The 23,760-nt window shown below is 23.5% G+C and overlaps 1 protein-coding gene across 1 annotated transcript; it reads left to right on the top strand.

Annotated features, from left to right (window-relative positions):
- The first annotated feature begins 334 nt into the window (after positions 1-334).
- Positions 335-23,760, top strand: LOC145843342 (uncharacterized). Its single transcript, XM_082950808.1, has 12 exons — positions 335-438; positions 4,054-4,182; positions 5,230-5,313; positions 7,438-7,601; positions 11,383-11,478; positions 12,797-12,923; positions 15,715-15,789; positions 17,337-17,528; positions 19,007-19,108; positions 19,522-19,668; positions 20,927-20,992; positions 23,120-23,760. Exons 1-12 carry the CDS (start codon positions 337-339, stop codon positions 23,249-23,251), a joined length of 1,416 nt encoding a protein of 471 aa, XP_082806934.1. The 5' UTR covers positions 335-336; the 3' UTR covers positions 23,252-23,760.

The following is a 23,760-nucleotide window of genomic DNA, read 5'->3' as shown; positions in this document are numbered from 1 at the left end:
CTACGATTTTACATTAAGTTTGAATTTCTAATTGTTTAAACAGTTAATAATAGTCTACCAGTTAATATTCTGAAACATTGAGTTACAGTAATAAAAAAAATAATTATGCTTATATTAAAATCATTACTTACAAAAATACTTTAAACTTTTTCTTTCATTTATATATGTAATAAGTAGATTTAAAAGACTAGGAAATTTGTTTAATTCACTATGGAAAAACGAGTTTAGCAATTTTGGTTTACATTGAATATAAATCTTAAGCTGAAGGTGAAATAAAAAAATTCTAAAACATGATATGCTAACATTGATTTTAAATAAAACAATATGCTATGACAAATGTTTAAAAAATTTAGGAAATCAAGAATTCATTCAGAACAAGTTAGTATCACTGTAATGAATAATAATCAAGAAATATGCAAAATGGATAATATAAAAGAGGTAAGTTATTAGTTTTTTAAAGTTATATGTACTGGACAAGACATTACACTGTATCTGGAGTGTATGACTTGGAGTTATTTTGTATACCAGGTCTTTAACCACACTTTTTGAGCTTTTTTTTGTTTTTTTAATTAACAACTTATAAAATTTTAATAATTGTAGGTAAATAGTCTATTTTTCACTGGACAAATATATGTGTTTTCAAGGTAAACCTCAGGCAGTGTTAAAAATTTTTATACCCTGTTAGAACAATAAAAAAAAACAGGTTTATAACTGTACATTTTAACTTATACTTTCAATTTTGAATAGTTTTATTAGGAAGTGTTTGTGTTAGAGTGTAATAGGTAATTATCAATACTTGAGAATACCAAAATAGGTGTTTTAAAAGCTAAGTTCAGACAGTGGTAAAATTTTTAATACATTAGTTTGAACAATAAAATACGAATGGGTTCATAAGTATACATTTAAACTATAAGATTTAAACTGTTCATGTTTGTGTTACAGTGCTTCCTCTGGTTTTGTTCACTTAAAAACTTGATCTGGACAAAACGTTAAACCGTATCCAAGTGGTGTGAGACTTAATAACCAAAAGGTTCTTTGTGCACCAGGTTCTAGAACAAAACATTTTGAGTGGATTAAGTAACGGATTGCCTTAAAAATTTTTAATTTATAGATTTAGGTCGTCATTAGTAAGTGTAAAAATTTTTATCTCCAAAAATGCAGTAACTTTGTCACACAAACTTCATTCTGCTTAAAACACAATACCATTGTGACGTCATAATTACTTAACGGATCGCCTTAAAAAAATTAATTTATAGATTTAGGTTGTCATTAGTAAGTGTACAAATTTTCATCTCCATACTTCGTGTGAATTCGTCACACAAACTTTATGGTCAACTATCCTTTGATAAGAGATCCATAGGGAAGAGCTAGACAAATTTATTTCTACCTTCAAAAACGAAATAATTTGTTCATTTTTGCAGTATAAAAATTTCAGTTTATACTTGTAATTTGTTTTATTGGAAACTCTAATGAATTTTCTGAGCAGGAAATTTTTTTTAAAGACAAATTAAAAAATAAAATTAAAAAGAAATATAATAGAGCATTTCCCAAAGAGTATGGAGTATTTTTTCTATCCACCAAAGAAAGATAATGTACTGGTTAAAGTTTTAAATGCATAAAAGTGTTTGTCTATTGCAGAACATTTAGTAAATAACTCAATGTATGCAAATGGCTATAATTTAAACTGACTTCAAATAGTTTAAAGTTGTGGTAATGTTTTTGATTTAATGAAGCTGGAAGCTATTTGTATTTTACTAAGAAAACCTGTTTAGTTTAAATAGAAAAAAAAATTATACTGTTTTGTTATTTTTGTAACACCTTATATTTTATAAGTAGTGTTATTGTCACTGTTTTAATGTGTAGTTATACTAAAGACTAATTATTTTTAATTAAGTATAATTAGTTTTAATTGTTGCTAATTTATTTTGGCTTATTAAAATTACTCTTTTGATTACTTTGTTACTATATAAGTTTTAAGTATCTTATTTCATGTTAGCTTTCTGTTTAATTTCTTATTGTATATTTTATGAATTCAATCACGTATAAAGAATAACCTAAAAAGTTTGATCAATTTAAAATGATAAACACAGAAAAATTTGGTCAATTAAAAAAAAAAGCTCCAAATTCAAACAAGTAATTTAAATCTCCAAAATTTTAAAAAGTAATAAAAAACTGATTATAATTTTAACTTAATGCACCAAGGTTTCATTTTCAATGTTAACATTTTAATAATGTTTGTATATGTAAATGATCTAAAAAAAATGTATAAAGCTACTTAAGCAGGGTTGCTCACATTCTGTTTTTTTTAATTATTTGGAAAACTTATGCTGACTCAGGCTAGTTTAAATATTTTTTCTAAATGTCAGACAAAGTTTTTCAATTTTTTTTTCCTTTAAGTTTGTTTTTTTAGGTACTTTTGTTTCATTTTAACATAGTTAGGTTAATTATTGTTAAGCTTGATTAGTAGTAATATTTCACAGTATTTGGACTGATTAATATTTTATTCAGTTTCCTTATGAACTCAAGCAACTTAGGCTAGCTCAATGTAACTCAGCCTAGTTTTTGGTAACTCTGGCTGGTTTTTTTCTCTCAAAGAGTGGCAGCCCTGTTAAGTAAGCATTAAAATTCATTGGAATTTAATTTCCTTAAGTTATCAAGTCTATTTGTAATTTTATTATTTGTGGTAAAAATGAAACCTTAAATATTTTTATTAGTTTGTTTGAAAATGTTATTTTGAAATACCTTAAACAGTTTTCAATCTTAAACAAATACAATGTGCAAACTAATTACTTTAGTTTGTTTATTTTAAATCACTCCCTTAAATATAGTTATTGGTCTTTAGTAAAAACTTAACTACATTTTGCTTTACTTATTACTAAAGTTGCAATATAATGGTTTATATATTTTGTGTAAAGAGTTATTAATACATTTCATTCTAATAAGTACTTTAGAGTAATATTTATCAAAAGTTGTATTTTACTTAATTAAACTGAATTAAAACTGAAATAAAACAATATTATAATCAAAACACTAAAGTTTAAAAAAACTATAAAGTGATGTAATAATCAAGTGTGGAATTAAAAATTTACTAAATGCAACTTTGCTGTACTAATTAAACGTGTTAGATTACAATTAATTTGAAATGAACAAACAATAATAAAAATACACTTTTTAAAATATTTAGAGAAATTAATTTATTCTTTCAAGGATTTATTTAGCCAACTAACTTTTGGTCAAAGACCACGTCAGTGATTAAATAAATCTTATTCAAATAGAATTTGATTAAGAATTCTATTTGAATAAGATTTATTTAAGCACGATTTATTTGATCGAAACTTAGTTTGTAAAAAAAGTCCTTAAAAAATTAATTCATTATATATCCTCCAGTAGTTGAGATCTCTTTATTTGTTTTCTTAAAACCAAAATATATAACATTTAGAGAAATGATTACTATAAAATTACTTTATGTAAAGATTTTAAAAGTCTAGTCTAGTGTAATAACTTTTTTTTTGCTTATGTAAACTGGTTGAATGAATAAGATATTATCATATGTTTCATAAGATATTATGAAACTTAATGATTGAATGCATAAGGCTTCCAAAATATATAGCTAAAAAGATTACTCTGTACTTATTAAAACTGGAAAGATCTCTTCTTTATAATTACTTGCACACTCATGATTGTCCACCAAATGTTGTTCAATTGCAGATATGTATTTTCGCAGGTGTTTCCAAACAATCATCAAACAAGCTTTTTAAGATTTTTGAAACATGCCAATTGATTCTTACATGAAACCTTTAAGATGTTTTTACCACATAGTCACAGTTTTTAAATAATATACAAATTTAAACTTGTTTTAGAATCCTTTAAAGTAGTATTATTTAATGGCTTTATTAAAAAAAATATAAAATTGCTTTAGCAAAATATTTTAAACTTGACATAGTTCAAAATATTTTAAGGCAGAAGCCTGTAGATTAAAAATTAATTAAGGGTATTTAAAATGATTAACCACTTTTTTTAAATATGTGTAGTGCAAAAAAAAACTTTTAACAGACAGAACTGAGTGAGCAGAAAGATTTTCTTATCAAGAATGATGATAATATAAACAAAAAGTTGCCACAAGAGCTATTGTTAAGAATATTTTCCTTCCTTGATATCATGTCATTATGTAGATGTGCACAGGTTTGTCAAAATAAAAGTGCGTATATTAAGCATTGCAGACTTATGATGGTTACTTTTAAGTCTATTAAAGTTTTCATTTACCCTGTTCTTGAAAATTTACCAATAAAATTGCACAAAAAAGTTTTCACTGCAAAATATTTTTCAAATGAACTAGACATCACATGAACATTTTTTTACCATAAGGCACAGGGATCAGTTATTTAACTAGTATAAAGTCCTCTATACATGTACTTGATATACATACATATTAGAAGTTCCTTTTTTTGCAGAAATTACAGAGTGGTTTATTCAAAAGCATAAATTAATGGTATTATACTATATGTTTTTTAATCTATAACAAAATCAAGTTAGCATTTGAGATTTTGTCATTGTTTAAACTAATTTTTTTCTGAATTGATGATTAAAAAAACATTTTCATTGATAGAAAAAAAACTTTTGAAAACATAATAACATTACAACAGGTTGCAATAAGTATTAAAGTATGAACCACTTCTTTAACTCTTAATTTAAATTTTAATTAAAATATGCAGTAGGTGTAATCCTGAAAGATGTTTTTAAATCATAAAAAAACCAAGTTCTAATAAGGAGTTTTTTATCAGACTATTGAGCTTTTTTTTTCAATGATAAAGAAAACTACTTTTATTCCAATTTTAAGAATAAAATACATTAGTATAAAATATTTATACTAGTGATAAAAAATTGTACTTTATATATTATTAAACTTTCAAAGCATTTTTGTTATGTTTATTGACCATTATTATTCATAAAATTATATTTAAATAATAATTTACAAAATTGGAAAAAGTTATTTTAGATTTCTTGTTTTTTAGTCTCTTAATACATTTAACTTTTACTAATACTTTGTGAAAACAGATGTAACCTAAAAATACAAAACAATAAACAATTGTTATTCATTTGACCAATTTTATATACTTTATAAACTTAGTTATATTGTTTGCTTTACAAAAATAAAATCAAACTAAGTTTTTTTTAAAGTTGTATCGAAAAGTTTAAATACATTATAATATATAATTTAATTTACCACAGGTTTCAAACTATTGGAATAATCTCGCTTTAGATGGAAGTAATTGGCAAAAAGTCGATCTTTTTGAATTTCAAACTTTTGTTGAAGTAATATTTTAAATTTTTTATATGTAGTGTACTTTTAATTAAAATTTAGAGTTATTTGTTATAAAAGATTTTAGGTTTATCTATAAACTTTTTTGTATCAAACTTAAGAAACAATTGAATATTTTTTGTAGTTTTATTGGTTTATACATCACCAATTTTATAAGTATTTTATTATCAAAGTCTAACTAAGATTTTGTTATTTTAACAATAAAAAGCTCAAATAAAGTGTTTTAGAAACTACTGCACTGTTTTTTTATTTGATTGTACTAAACTTTCCTTATGTATATTGAATTAACACAAACCATAAGATACTCCTAATGACTGGTTTTAAAATTTTTAAGATTTATGTTATAAAAAAATAATTTGTTTTTTTAACATCTGAAAAGAATAACTGCAAAAAAAGTTTAAAATATATGAAAAAAGATATATTTTAAGACGTTATTTCTTAATACCTTACAAAGATATTAAATATGAAACAAGGGTTATACAAATTATCTTGATTTCATTGCTATTCAAAAACTTTTTTATATTTAATTTTTTTAAATAAATTGTTTTTCATCCTTATTAAAACAGATAGTTTGACAACTCCTGTTTTTTTAAATTTAATTTTTAGATTACATAATTTAAAAAAAAAGATATTTTGTATCACAAAATGATGTTAAGTTTGTTCTTTTAAAATACTATATAATATTACCTTATTGGAAAAATTAATATAAAAACATATTTTGATATTGTAAATGAGAGGTAAGAAATTTTAGTTTTGAAAATGGTACATTAACCTTGTTCTGAAATGAAAATATTTTGAAAGTAGCTTTTAAAGTAACAACAGGGTTGCTTCACACTCAGGATAACTTTGTATATTTTAAAATTTTTGAAAATCTTCTGAGTTATTTAACTGGAGATTCAGGGTGTCATAAGTTTTTTTTTTTTGCTTCTGGCTGACTCATGATAATTTTGTTTTTTTATGTAAAAAAATAGGATTAAAAAAAAATCTCAGGACAGAATTTAACTAGATCTTGAATGTGATTTAGATGATCCATCTTTAATATTTTGTTATCTTATATAATTGTATTTTTTTAGCATCAAATGTAGAAGCATATGTTTACTGTTTTTCTTTTTGTTATTTAAAAGAAAAATGAACGTTAGGTATAAGTATTTTGCACCTGATGCAAAAAACTTTTTTTAAGGATTTTATAAAACTTAGGATAGTTTAAGTTTACTCATGTCAGTTTTTGGTCACTCAGGATAAATTTTTTGACTCATAGAAATGCAACCCTGTAACAAGACACAATGTTTTCTGGATGAAATTATTGTTAATTGTTTTTATACATAGACAGTTCTTGTTGTAATATAACTAGTAGTAGTTCTTACAACATTCAAATGTTTGTTTCATATATTTTTATTAACATACCTCTATTAATTCTTTCCAAACTTGTTTATTTGCTAGTTGAAAAAGATAAAAGTGTCAAAAAAAATCTGTATTAAAATTAGAATAGTTAACTGTGTCGGGTAAATTAATTAGTTTAGTGTTGGATGAGGTAATGACTGCCATATTTTTGAGAAATATTGTACACAATCTTAAAATGGGTATTTTCATAATTAAAAAATAACATATTATATAATGGTATTTAATATTATAGAATTTAAAATTAGCATACAATAAAAAATAGTATTAAATTGTTGTTTAGTTTGATTTAAAACCTTTAACTTCATATAATTAATATTTTATCAATAAGGATCAATAAAAAAAATGTAGTTTTTTTTAAGCTTTTTCTTTAACACTTAATTTTTTTTTAATTTTAAATAAAGTAAAACTTTTAAAACTCTGTAACAATTTAAGAAATACCATAATGAAAATTGAACTTAAATTAAAAAATTAAATAGTACCCATAAAAAAATGATTAAAGTTGTACAAAATTTTATGAAACAAGCTTAGGAAAATAGTAATAATAAACATATTTATATAGAAATATTTACAAGTTGTTATAATTACTAAATGTTTCAAATACTATAGATACAAATTTTCGTTTGATTTTTGTTTATGTACTGAAATGTTTTGTACATTTTTTAATTAACCTGTTGTAATTTTTTTTGATAATAAAAAAAAGTACTACTTTTCAATAGCACGACGTGGTAGTTAACTTATCAAGGAGGTGTGGTGGCTTTCTTAAGAGTTTGTCCTTAATGGGTTGCAAAAATGTTGAAGACAATACTTTAGATGAATTTGCTCAAAACTGCAGCAATTTAACTCACTTAAACTTGTACAACTGCAAAAAGATTCGCAATAGGTAATTTTTTTATTTAAAAATAATAATTTACTCAAGCTAAAACATTTTGGCAATAATTCAAACTCTATAATTGTTTTTTTAATTTATTAAAAGTTTATTACTGTTCAAATCTTTGAAACTTAGTGGTTAATTATAAAAAAAAATTAAATATTATCTATTTTGCTCAAGTTTTTCATTCGATGTGAATTACAATCTTAAAGTTTTATGAAACCTTGTTTTAAAATTAAGTTCATACTCCTTCGAGTCTTTATTTCCAGGCAAAATTAGTTAGATGTAAAACCACTTTTAAAATGTAAATTTTGAGAAATTTTTATTTTTTATATTTTAAAAGATATTTTTAGTTATGCTTAAAACAAAATTATATTAATAATTAATAAGGAAGATTTATATTATTTATTAACAACCTGCAGGGTTGCTACTCAAATTAGTTTATGATTTTGTAAAATCTAGAGCTGGCTTTAAATTTATAAAGCTTTTTTTAACTCAAGCAAGGTCGAACCTATTTGAAACTAGAGCTTTTTTTTTAAGAAATTTTTACTTAACTTGTGTTAATATTTTTGATATTTGAAGTTCGATCATTTTTTATTATCAAAACTGTAGTATTTAAGCCTAGTTTAAGGTTAGAGTTTTAAAACAATGAATAAACATAAAATTAAAATAAGTATTTACTCGTCCATTCCTTTTTCACGATTTTATATACTTACCATTTTTGAAATTACTTGCCTTTAGAAAATATAACTTCTCAGTATGAAGTCTAGGCTTGTTAAAATCAATCTTAATGAACATATAAAAGTATATTTCTGTAAAAAGTTAATTATATTTAATTTCTATTTCACGTTTAACTAACTAAGAAACAAGTCAGAGATAAAGGTTTCTGCATGACCAGCTGTAGTCTACTCACCCGTTCCCTAATTATTTAAATTTAAATGAATAAAAAAACATTTGACTTTGTATTTTTTATTATTGTTTAAAGATATAAAATTAGTTGATTTAAATTATTAAATTTTTTTTAAATAAAAAGATTACATATTACGAAAAAAATCTTATTATTTTTGCACACTATCTAAAACACGTTGTGTAGGAAAGTTTTCAAGTAGTTTCATTTTTTATAGTATATTTTTTTTTGTTGCTTGCAATCATAAGCACGAGAAGTATTTTTAAATTCTAGAAATGTTTTAGCATCATAAAAAGACTGATTTGATTTAAAATATTTTAATTATCTATTTTTTTATAAGTTTTTTATAATCATTTGTTGTAATATGATATTTTATTTAGTAAAACTTGAGCTTTTTTTTCGTTGTAAATTATAGTTCTTAATAAAAATGATTTTAACAGTACAAGTTATATAACAAACTAGCTCTGTATTTCAAAATCCATTTTGTTTTCTAGTTTTCAAAACAAGCACTTTACTTCATTAAATTTATTCAACATATAAAATAAAAAGAAAACTTAAATACTGCTTACTGCTGAATTACTTTCGATTAGAGAAATTAAACAAAATTTTGTTTTATAATTATAAACAAAATTTCAGTATGTAGCGTTTTCTGTACGGTATTTATATTACATTACTAATGGTATTCCATAAGACACGGTTAGCATGAAAAAATAAAAAGGAGATTAAAAAAGGAAGTATTCAATTTTTTTATGTATAAAATTAAAAAAATTCAAATACAAAACGAGATCGTGTTTGTAACTACGTATTGATATTTTTAGCTTCATTTTTGTTATTAAAAAAATTTTGACGTTGATATAACCATTTAGTTATTTTTTAATTATCTTGAAGCTAATTAAATATATTTAGTAAAAGAATTTTACCCGTAAAAAACAATTAAAACAAGATTTTAAACTTTTAAACTTAAAAAATTATAGCTTTTCTTTAATAAGGTTTAATAATAACAAATTACTACTTTAAAAATCTGTTTTTTGTTAAAGTTAGAGGTTTTATACAATGAAAACTTAAAGGGATATTTTTTTGAAGTGAATTTTAGTTATGAAAATATTACTCTGTTTTATAATAAGTGTTTTAATTTTTTAATGAAAAAATATCATAGAATCAATCATGTCATTACTATTTTCGAAATTTGATTAGTGCATTTAATTTTTATTTGATTTAAACTTATAGGATGGTTAAACATTTTAGTGTAACAATTAAAAATAATCATTTAGTTTTTAGGAAAACTTTTACTTTAAGAATCTCATAGAATTGTTAGTATACATTTAAAAATAGTTACAACATTACTAAAAAACAAAAGAGTAGTGTATTTAGAAGTGAAACTAGTTATTTATTGATTTTTGGCTCTTTGTCAAACGTTTGCCTTTAAATGCTTAACAATATTATTTAAAAAAAATTTCAAACCGTTTTACAAACATTTAAACAAATTTATTAGTATCAATTATTTTGAAAATTAAATGTGTATTAGTATACATTTTTCATAAATTTGATTCTACTTTATAGCTATATTTTTACAATAATTTTTAATTTTTGTTAAAAACTTTGCAAAACACAAATTTAGTTTTTTCAGTTCATAAAAGTTAAATGATAAATACTAAACATAATTTACAAGCACAATATGTTTTATCTCGAAGTTGACTGAATAAAACTGAATCTGTTAAATGTTAAGCTTTTCAAATTTTATTAAATGTTAAAAAGCCAAGATTAATACATTGCTTAAACTTTGAGGAAATTATTATCTTCATTTAAAAGTTTTAGTCTATTAAAACTAAGTTTTATAAAAGCACAGACTTGAAATATTTTATGTTAATTGTGTGAAAAAGACAGTATTATAAAAACTTTTGATGTTAGTTGTCACTTCGCCAGCCACATTTGAAAGTTTTACAAAAAAAACACTTAATTAAACATGTATGATAATCCTGAACTATAGAATTAATTTTTTTAGAAAGTAAAAGAGAAGAATTACATTTTGCATCAAATTTATATATTTATGGTTCACTGTTGTCTGTGTAAAAATTTCAATAGTAGTAGTACAACAATATAGTTCAAAACAATTAAATGAATTAAGTTGCCATATATAACCAGATGTTGTAACTTATGTATGATCTCTTAAAATATTTTTTTAATAGTTTGCTTTCTCCCTAGTTATCAGAGTCAGGTTTAAACAAAATTCAGATCAAGAATTCGAAATGGACAGTCTCATGTTGATTATATTTTTTGTAACTCTTAATTAAAACACGTAAGTGTGGACGGTTCCCGTATTACTAATATTAATCTGCAGTCAAGTTTTATTAATCGTTTTTTCTAAACATGAGTAAGTTATACAGGGTTGCCAATTTACCTGGAAACTTTGAATTTGACAATTTAGGCAAAAAAACCTGGAATTAAAAAAATTTTGAAAAAAACCTAGAATTTTAACAACTTTTACATATTCAGTAGTAAAATTACGATTTGACTCAAACAATCTATCATATAAATTATAAATAGAAAATTATTAAAAAACATATTTAAAGTAGCCTTACAGTATCTTTTCAATGTTTTTAGACTATTTAACACATTTTCTACCTTAATCTTAACTTAAACTAAAAATAGACCCAAAAATCTATACCTTAATAACCTGAAAAAAGTTTGGAAAAAACGAGTGGCAACCCTGGTTATATTAGAAATTGGCTTATTTAAAGATGTATACTTTTAGAAAAATTTTTGCTAAGAAAATAGAGTTACAGACTTAAGTAAATAAAAACTATTTGCAATATCAGGTTACTAAGCTCATTTTTTATACTTGAGTTTATTTAATCAAAGTATTAAATAAAAAAATATTTAAAACAGAACATTAGAATGCCTGGGAAAGTTTTGTTTGAATCTGAAGCACTTAGATTTGTACTCTTGTGAAAATATTGATGATTCAGGAATAATTCATCTTGCGTTAGTTAAATTATTTAACTTTTCTTGTTGATAATTTATTACGGAATTATTATAAAAATCTTAAAAAAGTTAGTTTTAAATTTTTATCTGTACCTTTATTAACTAGTATCTAACAAAAGTAACCCTTATAAAAAAATTGTTTTAAATGTATGGCTGATAATTGCTTAGGCTCTTTAATAAATATGTCGTTATTATACCAAAGTCAATCTTATTGAACTTTATCGTTTTAAAATTATTAACTTTTTCACTATCGTTTTTTTTTCAAGTTTTAAGACTTACGTTTAGAACTAGAAGAAGAAGTTTTGGTTAAAACGAAACTTGAAAAAAAAGGTGTTTCAGTTTAAAAAAACAAACATGATAATGTATTTATAAACTAATAGATTCTTTCTAAGTGTTTTTTAAATAATTTGTGCGGCTTGTTTAATGGTTTTTTAATTAATAATATGTTATTTGAGTTATCACATCCAATGTTCAATTATTTATTAAAAAAGGTCAGACTACAAGCTTAACTTTCCTTTTAATTTAAGATTAATATGTCATTCATATCAAATGGGTGCATAAAAATAAATAAAATGTTTTACTTAATACAAAAAAATTTAATTTGTTCTCAACAGATTGCAATTTAATTTTGTTTGCGTAACAACTTGTATCATAATTTATAGATTTAAAACTTTTCAAAGAAAAAATTTAAGATGAAATTAAACACATTTAGTTACTTAATTAATGACTTCTTGAGTAACTGAATAAAATAATTTGCATAAAATTTCTAGAAATGAAAAGGAGTCTATTGATATAAGTATTCATTTCAGATTGTTTTCTTTTAATGTACCAGTTTATATATTTTCTTTTGTTTGAAATAACATGTTTTAATTTACGTAAGTAGTGTTGTATACCTCTATTCTTCTTAATAACTTAATTAATAAATTAATAAAGTAGTTAATTTAATAATAATTACATTTAAAGCTCCATTAAATAACGTTCAGATTCAAGACATTTCACTCAAGTTTATTTAAAATTTTATGTAGATATCAAGATCAAGGAAAAAAACCGAAAATAAAAACATATAAAGTATTGTCTGTAATAACAATTTTAAAAACTAACATAACTTAATTCCATTTATTTCTTATTAACTTCCTTTTAAAGCAACTTACAAAATTGAAATTAAAAACCAGTACTTACTTTTTATAAATCACAAACTGAAAAACAAGTTTATAGTTCTCCTAAATCTTGAGTGCTTAAAGTTATGTTAACATTAACAACTTTTATTACCTTAAGTTAAGTCTGTGTTTGAAATCAAGATTATTTTTCACTTAAATAGACAAGGCTGCCCACTACTCAATTACTTGGATGTTTCATGGTGCAGTAAAATTACAGATAATGGCATAAAACATATTGCTACTGGATGTCCTAAGCTTAAATCACTTGTTGCAAGAGGTCTTAGTGAAGTTAGTATTTTATTTTAATGAATATGTTTTCTTTTTAAAAGTACGTTTTTTATTTCTTAAATTTTCTATAATTATGTCGATTTCACTTATCTGAATTCTTTAAAAAAAACGTTTTCTATATTACAAATATTTTTATAAAACGAATTGATTTTTGTTCGCTAACAAAGTAATTATTTAATAAAATTCTTAAAATTGATTTTTTAAGTATTTTAAAATTAATGAAATTTGTTGTTTTATGAGAAACAGCCACTTGTTTTTTGAGAGGATAGTGTGTATGAAACTTCATTGTAAGCTGTTGTTATTTATATTTCCCTATAGTCAATTTATTTAGAAATGTTTTACCATTATCGATTTAAGAGTATTTGAAAGGTATTTTTCATGAACCTTTACATCACACTTAACAAAAAACTTACGTTTAGAATAATTAATTCCCTTATGATTTTTTAAAGTAAGTTTTACTACGGTGATTTTTGCTTTATACAAGATATTTATTATAGCTTTCATTGCTAAACCGATTTTTAAAACTTCAAAGCTGTAAAAAAACAGCAAATTTACAAAAGTTGATATAAATGTAATTGATTATATAGAAATGTTCTAAATAATCCTCTTAATATTATCTAATGGTTAATTAAAGTATTGCACATGAATAAACGTAGAGTTAGTATTTCTAAAAATGACAAAAGTATAACAAACACTATTAGATGTTAGATACATGTTTGTTTGCTATGATTAGAAGTATAACTTTGTATTGCCACACAGTATATAATGGCTTTTATAGAAAAAGGTTTAATTAGAAATTAGAAGTATCTAGAATAATGAACTAAAAAACATAAAGGCTTACAATAGTGGCTGTTGTTAAAATTAATGTAGGGAAAAACATTAAACACACAACTTAAATTACCACTAGTACGTCATGTACAAGATGTTAAGCGGTATCCGTGGTGTGCGACTCAAAAACCGAAAAGTTCTTCGTGCACCAGGTCCTAGGACCAAATGTTTTGAGCGTCTTTTTTGTCGTTCAATAAACTATATTAAAATAAATTGCTATAGTATAGATACAGTAATCCAGGTGTATAAAAAGATATATATATTTGTCTAATTTTAACCTATAAAAACATTTCAATCATGTAGAATTTAAGTAATGAGTTCATTTCTTTTAATATGGATTTTCTTGTACCTGGTAGTGCAATATGAAGTCTTTCTAGGTTGCATAAAGTACACTTTGTTGTTATGATTGATAACATTTTTCACAGGCTTAATAATGCTCTGCCTTAATTTAATTTTATTATCATTATCTAAATTCCAGAAGCGGTTTGCTGATTGCGTTTATTATTTTTAGACTAGTTTTTACCAGTCTTTGGGAAAGCATCTTTGTGGTTTGTTTTAAAAATTTATTTGGTTGATTCTATTCATGTAATGAAGTATTCTTTTTAGACTATGTTAGATATACAAGATTTGTTTCTGACAAATTAGTTTTTTTTTTATTTACATTTGCATAATTTTATTATTATATAGTCATGAGTTTTTTGTTATATTCAAATATGAGGGTCGTAATATTTGATGTATAATAACATGTTACATTTTACTTTGCGTTTATGGTATATTCTGTATTTGCCGGAATGCTTGTGTAATAAGTCTAGATAACGTTTTAACAATTTGGTTTGAAATGTTTTACAATATAGTAAATACAATTTATTTTCCTGTTTTTGATATTGCTGTTATTATTAGATGATTTAAAAGTCAAACAATATTTGAAGTTTATCTTATAGCACTTTGGTATAATCTTTAATTGGTGTTGAATACTTCCTCCTTTTTGGATATTTTGCTTTGTCCTTTTTCAATCATCTTAGGGATATTATTACGTATTTTTTTGGGGTGGTTTGAACCGTTATTGATGTAATTGCTTCTAGAATAAAGTTTTCGATAAGAGCAGTAGCTGTTTAAAGATATCTAGTGAGACATCCATGAAGTCTGTGCTGCCAGTTTCAACAATTATATCAAATCCTAATACGGATATTTTATGGAATACAGATTTTTTATTTTTTCAAAGCTAGATCCAGAAGATTTTTTATTTTATACCAAGACCATCGTTTTATAAAGGCGTATATTGGACGGATCCATAATTCAATTAATCTCATTAAGGACATATAGAACTATATATAAGTCGCAAATCTATGCGTCATATAAAAAGCCCATTGGTATCTCAAAATTATCATTTTTTTGGACCAGATTCTGTTCTTACTTTAGATTTAATTTTAACTTAAGCTTTCATATTTTTTACAGCTCCTACTAGTACTTCAAAAAAGATTTAAAGCTATAATAGTATAAAGTTAAAGAGTTCAACTTATACTTTAAGGTACCAAAAGTACAAACAAAAATACTTAATCACTAAATTTTTTGAACAATGTATTCTAAATTTATCAGTTTAGTTTTTACTAGTTTTTAGTATTATTTGATATTAAAAATGATTTTATGAAAAAAAAATCTAGTTCTTTAAAAAATACTTCAAGAAAATTACTGTCTAAAAGTTTGTATAAAACCCTTTTTTAGAGTTGCTGCATCTAATAAGTTATTTTTTTTAAATATTATCTATAAAAAGTAATTTATCGTTTATACTTCAAGCTTTGTTAAAAGAGCCAGTGCTTGTTTTTACTAAAAAATTGCAATAAGCACACTTTTTTCTTACACTAATTTGAACACATTTTCATTATTTAAATGCTAGCAGTTTTTTTTAATAAAAATTTAACTTATTACTACGAATTAACGTGCATATAATTTATCTAAATTTCAGATCGGAAACAATTCAATGAAAGATTTAAGTGAAAACTGTAAGAATTTGAAACACGTAAACTTCCATAGATGCACTGTTAGTACTTACAATTTTTACTTATTTACAAAATAGTAGTTGTATTTAATTTTAAACAAGTTATTAGTTGGTACTATTGAACATACTATAGTATAATATATCGTTACATTGATAAACATTTTTCCATGAACATTTATTATTATACAGTCATAAACTTATAAGTACTGATTAGATAGTAATACCGGGAACCATTTTACCCATCGACAAAAGCTTCTTAAAAGAAAAGCTTGAAAAATGTAAAAAAAAAGTTACCTCGGTTTAAATTTAATTTTGTATGTACAAACTAGGTAAAACACTTGTAATATGTTTTTTAATAATAAAATATTTTATGAAAAGTACTCAAACAGTGTTAAATAAATCTGCACATCGTTGTATTCTTTTTTTGTAACTTTTTGTCTAAATTTGTGTTTAATTATAAAAGACTTCGAATTTCAACAATAAAAGCAACTACATACTAACTACAGATAATATTCCGATTACATATGATGTATCTTGTTATTAATTTTACAAAATGAATTATAGAGTAGTTTAAAATTGCCCATATGCAGGGTTGCCACTCGGTCAGGAAAAGTCAGGAAATCAGGAAAAGTCAGGAATAATTTTAAAAAATGACAAAAGTCAGGTAAAAATGGGGGGTTTTGAAAAAAAGTCAGGAAATTTTATAAAATTTAAAAAAAATTCAGATTTTGTCAGTTTAAATTTACAAAATTCCTTGTTTTTCAAAGCCTTCAAATGGTGAAAATAGATTAAAAACCTTTAAAGTCAGAAAAAAAGTCCAAAATTTTCCTGGAAATTAACAAAAATATTTAATTTTATTTCCAATGCCTTCACCCGGTGTAAGTTAGTAAAATATCCTTTATAATTTGCAAAAATTTTCTATTAACATATTGAACAAGTACCCTACTTGAACAAGCAGATTTTGTAAGCTTTTTAGTATTGATAATCTGTAGCAAGGACACTTCCATAGTGAATCTGTGATATATACAGAAAAATTGTAAAAGTTCCTTTTATGTCATTTGTTTATCTAGATACATTTATGCTAGAAAATGCTAAAAATTTGTGTCTTTTTTCAGACAAGCTGTGTTTATAAGGTGATAATACAAGTATTTTGCTGATAGAGCTGTTTATTACAAACATGAATCATACACAGATGGTTTAAGTGATGTACTGGAAGCTTGATAGAATTCAGCAAGAAACTGTTGTTTTTAACCTGTATTAAAATTAGATTTAAAACTTTATATAGTTTTAAGTGTTAGATTATGTATTTTAGAATAAGTTTGATTTAAGAGTATGATTTAGAAAAGTCAGGAAAAGTCAGGAAATTTTTCTCAGCTTGATCAGTGGCAACCATGCATATGTAATAAAAAATCATGAACTTTATTATAAGGTGTCAACTTAATTTTTATTAATTGCTAATGTTTTTTTTTGTTGCAATGAATAAAAACTAACTAAATATGTTTGAAATTGTGAATACTATAAAAGATGACTTATACAGCTACAGTTATTTTTTTCAACAAATTTTAATTTATATCTATTATTTGTTATAGGGTATAACAAATTCAGGAATGATACAGTTAGTGTCAGGTTGCAAGTATTTAGAAATAATAAACTTATCTGAATGCACGAACCTTTCTGATGCCTCTATGGTTGCAGTATCTACAAATTGCAAGCAACTCAAAACGATAGAAATTGCACAATGTGTTTCACTTACCGATACCGCAATTATCTCTCTTGCTAAAGTAATTTTCATAAGTTTATACTTCTTACAGGGTTGCCACTTTACCTGGAAAAACCTGGAATTTGACAATTTAGTCAAAAATAAACTGGAAAAACCTGGAATTTGAGAAATTTTGAAAAAACCTGGAATTTTGATCAAAAAACCCGTAAAAACCTTGAATTATTAATAATTTTAACATTTTCAGTAATAAGATTTAAGTTTGACCAAAAAAATCTATCATATAAATAAGATTTTTTTGTCACCTTCAAAAATTTCTTATTAAAAAACACATTTAAATTAAAATAACTTTACAGTATCTTTTTAATGTTTTTATACTATTTAACTCAATTTCTTATAGAAGAATTAGCTAAAAACTAAAAATAGACCCAAAAATGTGTACTTTTAAAAACCTAAAAGAAATTTGAAAAACCTGGAAAAATTTTTGAAAAAACGAGTGTCAACCCTGTTCTTAGAAAGTTTCAAAAACAACTACGTTTATTTTTATTTGATATTACTTGTAAAAATTTTGTATTTTTATGTAGGCTTTTTTCTTTATTTTTAACGATGAATTTTTTTTTCTTTAAATGAAATTTACTAAAAATAATCAAATTACAAAAAAGGTTAGTTTAAAACTTAAAGCTGTTATTAATAAAAGATATGTATTTTAAGGAAATTTATTTTGTAACTACTTTACTTTGAAATTGAAAAAAAAATTGAGCTGTTTAATTAGCTCAATCACTATAAACTTAAAATTTTTGAAGAAATTCAAGTAGTTTTTAATAAAAGTTGGTTATCATTTCTACAACTTATAGTCAAATAAAATAAAGTTTAATTATTTTCTACTTAATAAGTAATCCTAATTTAAATATGGATTTTTTTTACAAAACTTATATAAATCAAAGGTATAACTTGATCACTGAAAAAAAGTCTGCCGAGGTTGGCTTTAAATTGAATGCTTAAATACTTTATATAAAAACAGGGTGGCAACTAAACCTGAAATTCTTGAAAAACTTTGAATTTGACAATTTAAGCTAAAAAACTTTAAATTTGAGAAATTAAAAAAAAAGAAACCTCGAATTTTTAACAATTTTTTCATCTTAAGTAGTAAAAGTTTTGTTTGACACAAAAAATCTATCATATAGATTTAAGAAATTTGTCATCATCAAAAATTTATTTTATTAAAAAACACATTTAAAGTAGCTTTACAGTATCTTTTTAATGTTGTTATACTGTTTTACACAGTTTTTTTTACCTTTAACTTAACTTTAAACTAAAAATAGACCTTAAAACGTGTAGTTTCAAAAACCAGAAAGAAATTTCTCAAAAACCAGTGGCCACCCTGTAAAATTTTAAAGTAAGATTTTAAGCAATTCATGTTTTATTTTCGACATATTGTCATTAAAGTTTTCCATGGTTTGATCGTGTTTAAGTGTTACTTACTACTAGCTAACTAAAATTTTTATCTTTTAATAAAGTTTTTATTACGTATTGTTCAAATAGGAGTGTAGGAATTTAGAGAGAATAGATTTGGAGGAATGTGTCCAAATAACTGACAGCTCACTCAAAACTATCGCTCAGCATTGCCATCAACTAACTGAAGTTGTTAGTTTTTTGGAGTTTATATTAGTAAATTAGTTTAGCATATCTTAATGCTATGGAAAAGGTATATACATACAAAAATATATATTACTAGTATGTAAATAACTAAAAATAGGATGGTTTAACAAAATGAGTTTTTAAGTTGAGCGTAAAATACAAGATAAAGTTACAAGAATTAAAAATGATTAGGGTGTATCAAAATATTTAATCTTATTTAGGTGGTTTGTTGGAACTTTTATAATCCTAACTTGTCCTGCTAAAAGTTTTATTCATGTTACAGTTGTTTCTAAGTAAATCTCAAAATGTTTTTTTTTTTTTTGTGAATTTTTGCTAAATATTTCATCATATATACTTTCGTAGTTCCTTAACCAGCAGTAAGTTAAAAAAGTTCAGTATGGTTAACTAAATAAACACAGTCGTTATCTCATTGTGAACTGATTACGGATGAAGGAATTCTTCATCTCAGCAGATCAGTTTGCTCTTCAAACACCCTTCAATCAATTGCTGTTGACAACTGCCCATGTATTACTGACGTATCATTACAGCATATCCTATCTTGCACTGTGAGTTTTTTTCAACAATAACTAAGTTATTTCTTTAAACTTACCTGCTATTTCATTCTCTTTTTACAATACACTTTGTTTAAATCGCTTCTTATTTGGAGTATAGTTGATAACAAGATTTTTTCAAAAGTGATAGTTTTTAGTCTAATATTAGCACTTTCCAATTATTAGTATGCATTACAAAAAAAAGGTATTAAACAAAATTAATTTATTTTTAGTATAATAAAGAAAAAAATATTTTTTTACATAAAGAAAAAAGTTTATTTATTTTAAGAATTTTTGTTTTAAAAAAATATTACAACTTTTAATTTGAGCAAAAGCAATTCAAGGGTTCTTACAACAAGAGCTTTAAGCTCGTCACATTAATAAAATAATTAAAAATTCAAGCTTTTTTATCTTATAGGTTTAGAAAATTAAAAAGTTTTTTTATTCTCTAAATTGGATGAAAAAAATGATTGTCCTTTGTTATTTGTGACACAAACATCACAAGCATTTTGTTTTATTGTATGCTAAATAAATAATATATGAAGTATAAGAATTCACATTTAAGAGGCATTTAAAGTAAAAGCATATAGCAAAGTACAGTGCTTCAAATAATTTTATTTATGTAGCTAACTTTTTTTTTTAATTTGTTATTACAACAGATTTAATAAAAAATATTATTTGTTTTCATAAATTATCAAGTTTGTATAATTTATAAATAATCATTTTGAACTCTCTTGGATGTTTAATTAAAAGTATAAAACAAATTTCACAACATTTTTGATGCTTGTGACTGATTTTTTTAAGATTTATCATAATGGCTGAGATTTTTTGGTGTATAATAAGACCTTAAAAAGTTAGCTAGCACAAATATTAAATTTAATTTAAGAATTTTTAGAAATTGCTTACTAATTAAATACACTAGTTGTTATAAATTTATTGTTGCTTTTTAAAAAAATAATAAAGTATAACATTTATCGCTAAATTAAAAACATTAGCTTTATTTTATTAAAAAACAAGATAACTTAAAAGCTTAATATTTTTTGAAGCATATACACCAGTTTATAACTTTTATATATATTTTAAACATTTTTAATGTTTTGTAAAAAATGAAAAACTAAAGTATAAATAGTTGATATTAATTTAGATCAAACTTTTGAATTTTAAGTATAAACTGTTTTAGATATTTTATACTTATACTGTTTACAAATTAAGCAATAATGAATTACAGTTTTGAAATAGTAGACTTGAAATGATTTACTGTTTTAATTTATAGAAGCTGGAACGATTGGATTTGTATGACTGTCAACTTATTACAAAAGCAGCAATAAATCGTCTCAAGGTAAATAATTAATATGGTTATAATGCTAAAAAATCAAAATCAAAGCAAAGCACTTATTTAATTTTATTTTGTACAAATTACATATATGCTGTCTCGAATGAGAATATACTTTCTAAAATTAAGTAAGGTTAGGGTCATAGGTACTGTTTTACATCTTGATGTTAGTTTAATAAAATTAACTTAACTAGCTGTTTTGTTTTTGTAAAATTAAAAATTGTTTTTTTACATATTAGGGTACAAAGTCCAAGAGTTAAATATATTGCTTATGGAAGGACCAAGGAAAAAAGGCAACAAAAATATTATTTCATAAAAAATCTATCTTCTGCTTCTTTTTAAAGCAATCGTTAGAATTTTTCCTAGTTTAATCTTAACCAAAAAATAAACAATCATGTTATAATTTTTTTGTTAAATTTTTAGAAAAAAAATAATGAAAATAATGTAAAAGGATGATTGATTTAATAACTTTTAAATTTATACTATGGAGTTTTTTATGTGATTGCAAAGAACATTTCCTAAAAATTTCAGGTTAATTGATTAAACATGAAGGAGAAGAAAGATTTGTTGTAAAGTTTTCAAAACTCTGAGAAAATCAGAAATGAAAAATTTCTCCTTTATACGTTTGTATCGAACTGACTATATCTCAAAAGTTCACTTTATATTTCATATAAGGGACAGTATTAATTTTGTTTTTAAATAATTTTGGTCCCACTATGGCCTGATTTATTTAAGTTTTAGTTTCGTTTATTATGCAACATAATTTTTGACCTATATCAAAATAGCCAATGATTTTGGTCAATGACTGACCCTAAGAATGATGGTTATCACATCAATAAAAATATGTAGTTTTACCAGTCTAAACAAGTACAATAAAGTGAAAAGATGTATTAGTTTTAGAGAATAAAATAGTGTAACTCTATTTTTCAAATTTATTTTTTATTTTTTACAGAATATTAAGTCAATTAAATTTGTTTATCTGAAATATTAAATGTTACAGTTCTTTTTAAGATTTGAGTTATAATATTTTTTAAATAACTTTTTAGTACTAAAAATATTAAACAAAAACTTGAGACAAGATTCGTTCATAAAAATTTTAATTTACTTAACAATTAAAATTTATTTTAGCTAACCCTTATCAACTACTTTTGTTAGCAACTAATTAAAAAAAAAAATTGGTAAATAAACACTTATAGATTTTATCAGAAAGTACTCATTTAATAAAATAAAGCAAAATTAATTAGAGATAGATTAACAGTTTATAATTACATAATTATAAATTAATTAGTAGTTTAATTAAGATAATCGTACGTACAAAAATAAAAGTTAAACAAACAATAAGTAAAATAAAATATGCCACAAACAGCATTTATAACAACTTATAAAGATTAGATTTATAAACGTACTGTTGCTTCCATAAATTAGGTCTAAACGTTTTTATAAATAAAGATTCTAAAACGTTATGATGATAATCATTATATGCTTTACTTGAAATAAAAAAATGACCAATTAGTTTTAAAAATTAGCTGCTAACAAAAGTAGTTGATAAGGTTTATCTGAAATTTATTTTACTTGCTTGCTCAATAAAAATATTTTTGAATGAATTTTGTCTCAAATCTTTCTTAAAATAAATATTTCTTATTATGCTTTATTGAGATAAAACAATACAACGTTTATTTTTCTCTCAGCTGTAACATAATTCTAAATCTAAACAAAGATGTTCAACAAAAACTTAATTTCAAAAGTGATCGATCTATAACAGTAATTTATCTTAAATCTATTTTAATTCCTTTCATATAAATATAGAGCTACTGAAAACATTTAAATAATAAATAATTTTTAATAACAATTTTTACATATTTTTTTATATAAGATGACGTAAAAAGCAGTTATGTATTGTTTTTTAGAAGATCAACTTAGAAAAAAAGCTATATGAAATAAATTAAGTTATAGATTACGTTTCTTAATACACTAAGCACATTTTTTGTCTGTATTGTAAGCTGCTGAAAATTTTACAACTGAAAATGCATTTTATAAAAATTTTAGTCACTTTTAATTAAAACTAACTCTGTAAAATACAAATCAAACATAGATAATGTAATGACAATTGTACAAAGATATCAACTGTTTCAGAGAGCGCGAGCCAACATGGCGATTCATGCATACTTCGCTCCGACTGCGCCATCCAGTAGCAACAATGATCGAAGAAATGTATCAAATAACAGAACTATTTTCTGCCGCTGGTGCTCGTGTCGGTTATTATGACATCACAAAAACATTTTAGATTTGGGTAACTTCTTGTGTGATTTACTTAGATTTTTTTACAAATTAAAACTTAAAGCTGTTTATGTTTGCCATAAACAAGGGTTTCTAATTTCATTTTTATAATTATCATTGTTAACGTGTTACATTTCAACTTGCCTTTGTATATCAAACTATGTTTCAGTGCAAAATTATAAAATGATTTTTTATATACATTAAACACATATTTTTGAGTTTTTATAAACGTCATCAATATTTCATGCTGTAAAAACAATAAAATGTCTATGTTAAAAATCTATACAAAGACATTCAAAAATTATTAAAAGTTTTTTGACCAATCATTTTACATTAGATCATTTATTTTCTTTAACTTTTGTGACCAACTTGAAATGCTTCTTCTTTATATATTTACTGCAGTTGAACTCTAAAGTTTTACATAAATCTTTTATTTACTAATGTTTAAATTATGCTTTATTTCTTTATTAGCTGAAATTAAGTTTTTTTTTGGTTTT

Source organism: Thalia democratica, chromosome 8, assembly GCF_965202585.1.
Source record: "Thalia democratica chromosome 8, ktThaDemo2.hap1.1, whole genome shotgun sequence".
In the NCBI taxonomy this organism is placed as follows: Eukaryota; Metazoa; Chordata; class Thaliacea; order Salpida; family Salpidae; genus Thalia; species Thalia democratica.
This window is presented reverse-complemented; position numbering and strand designations above follow the sequence as displayed.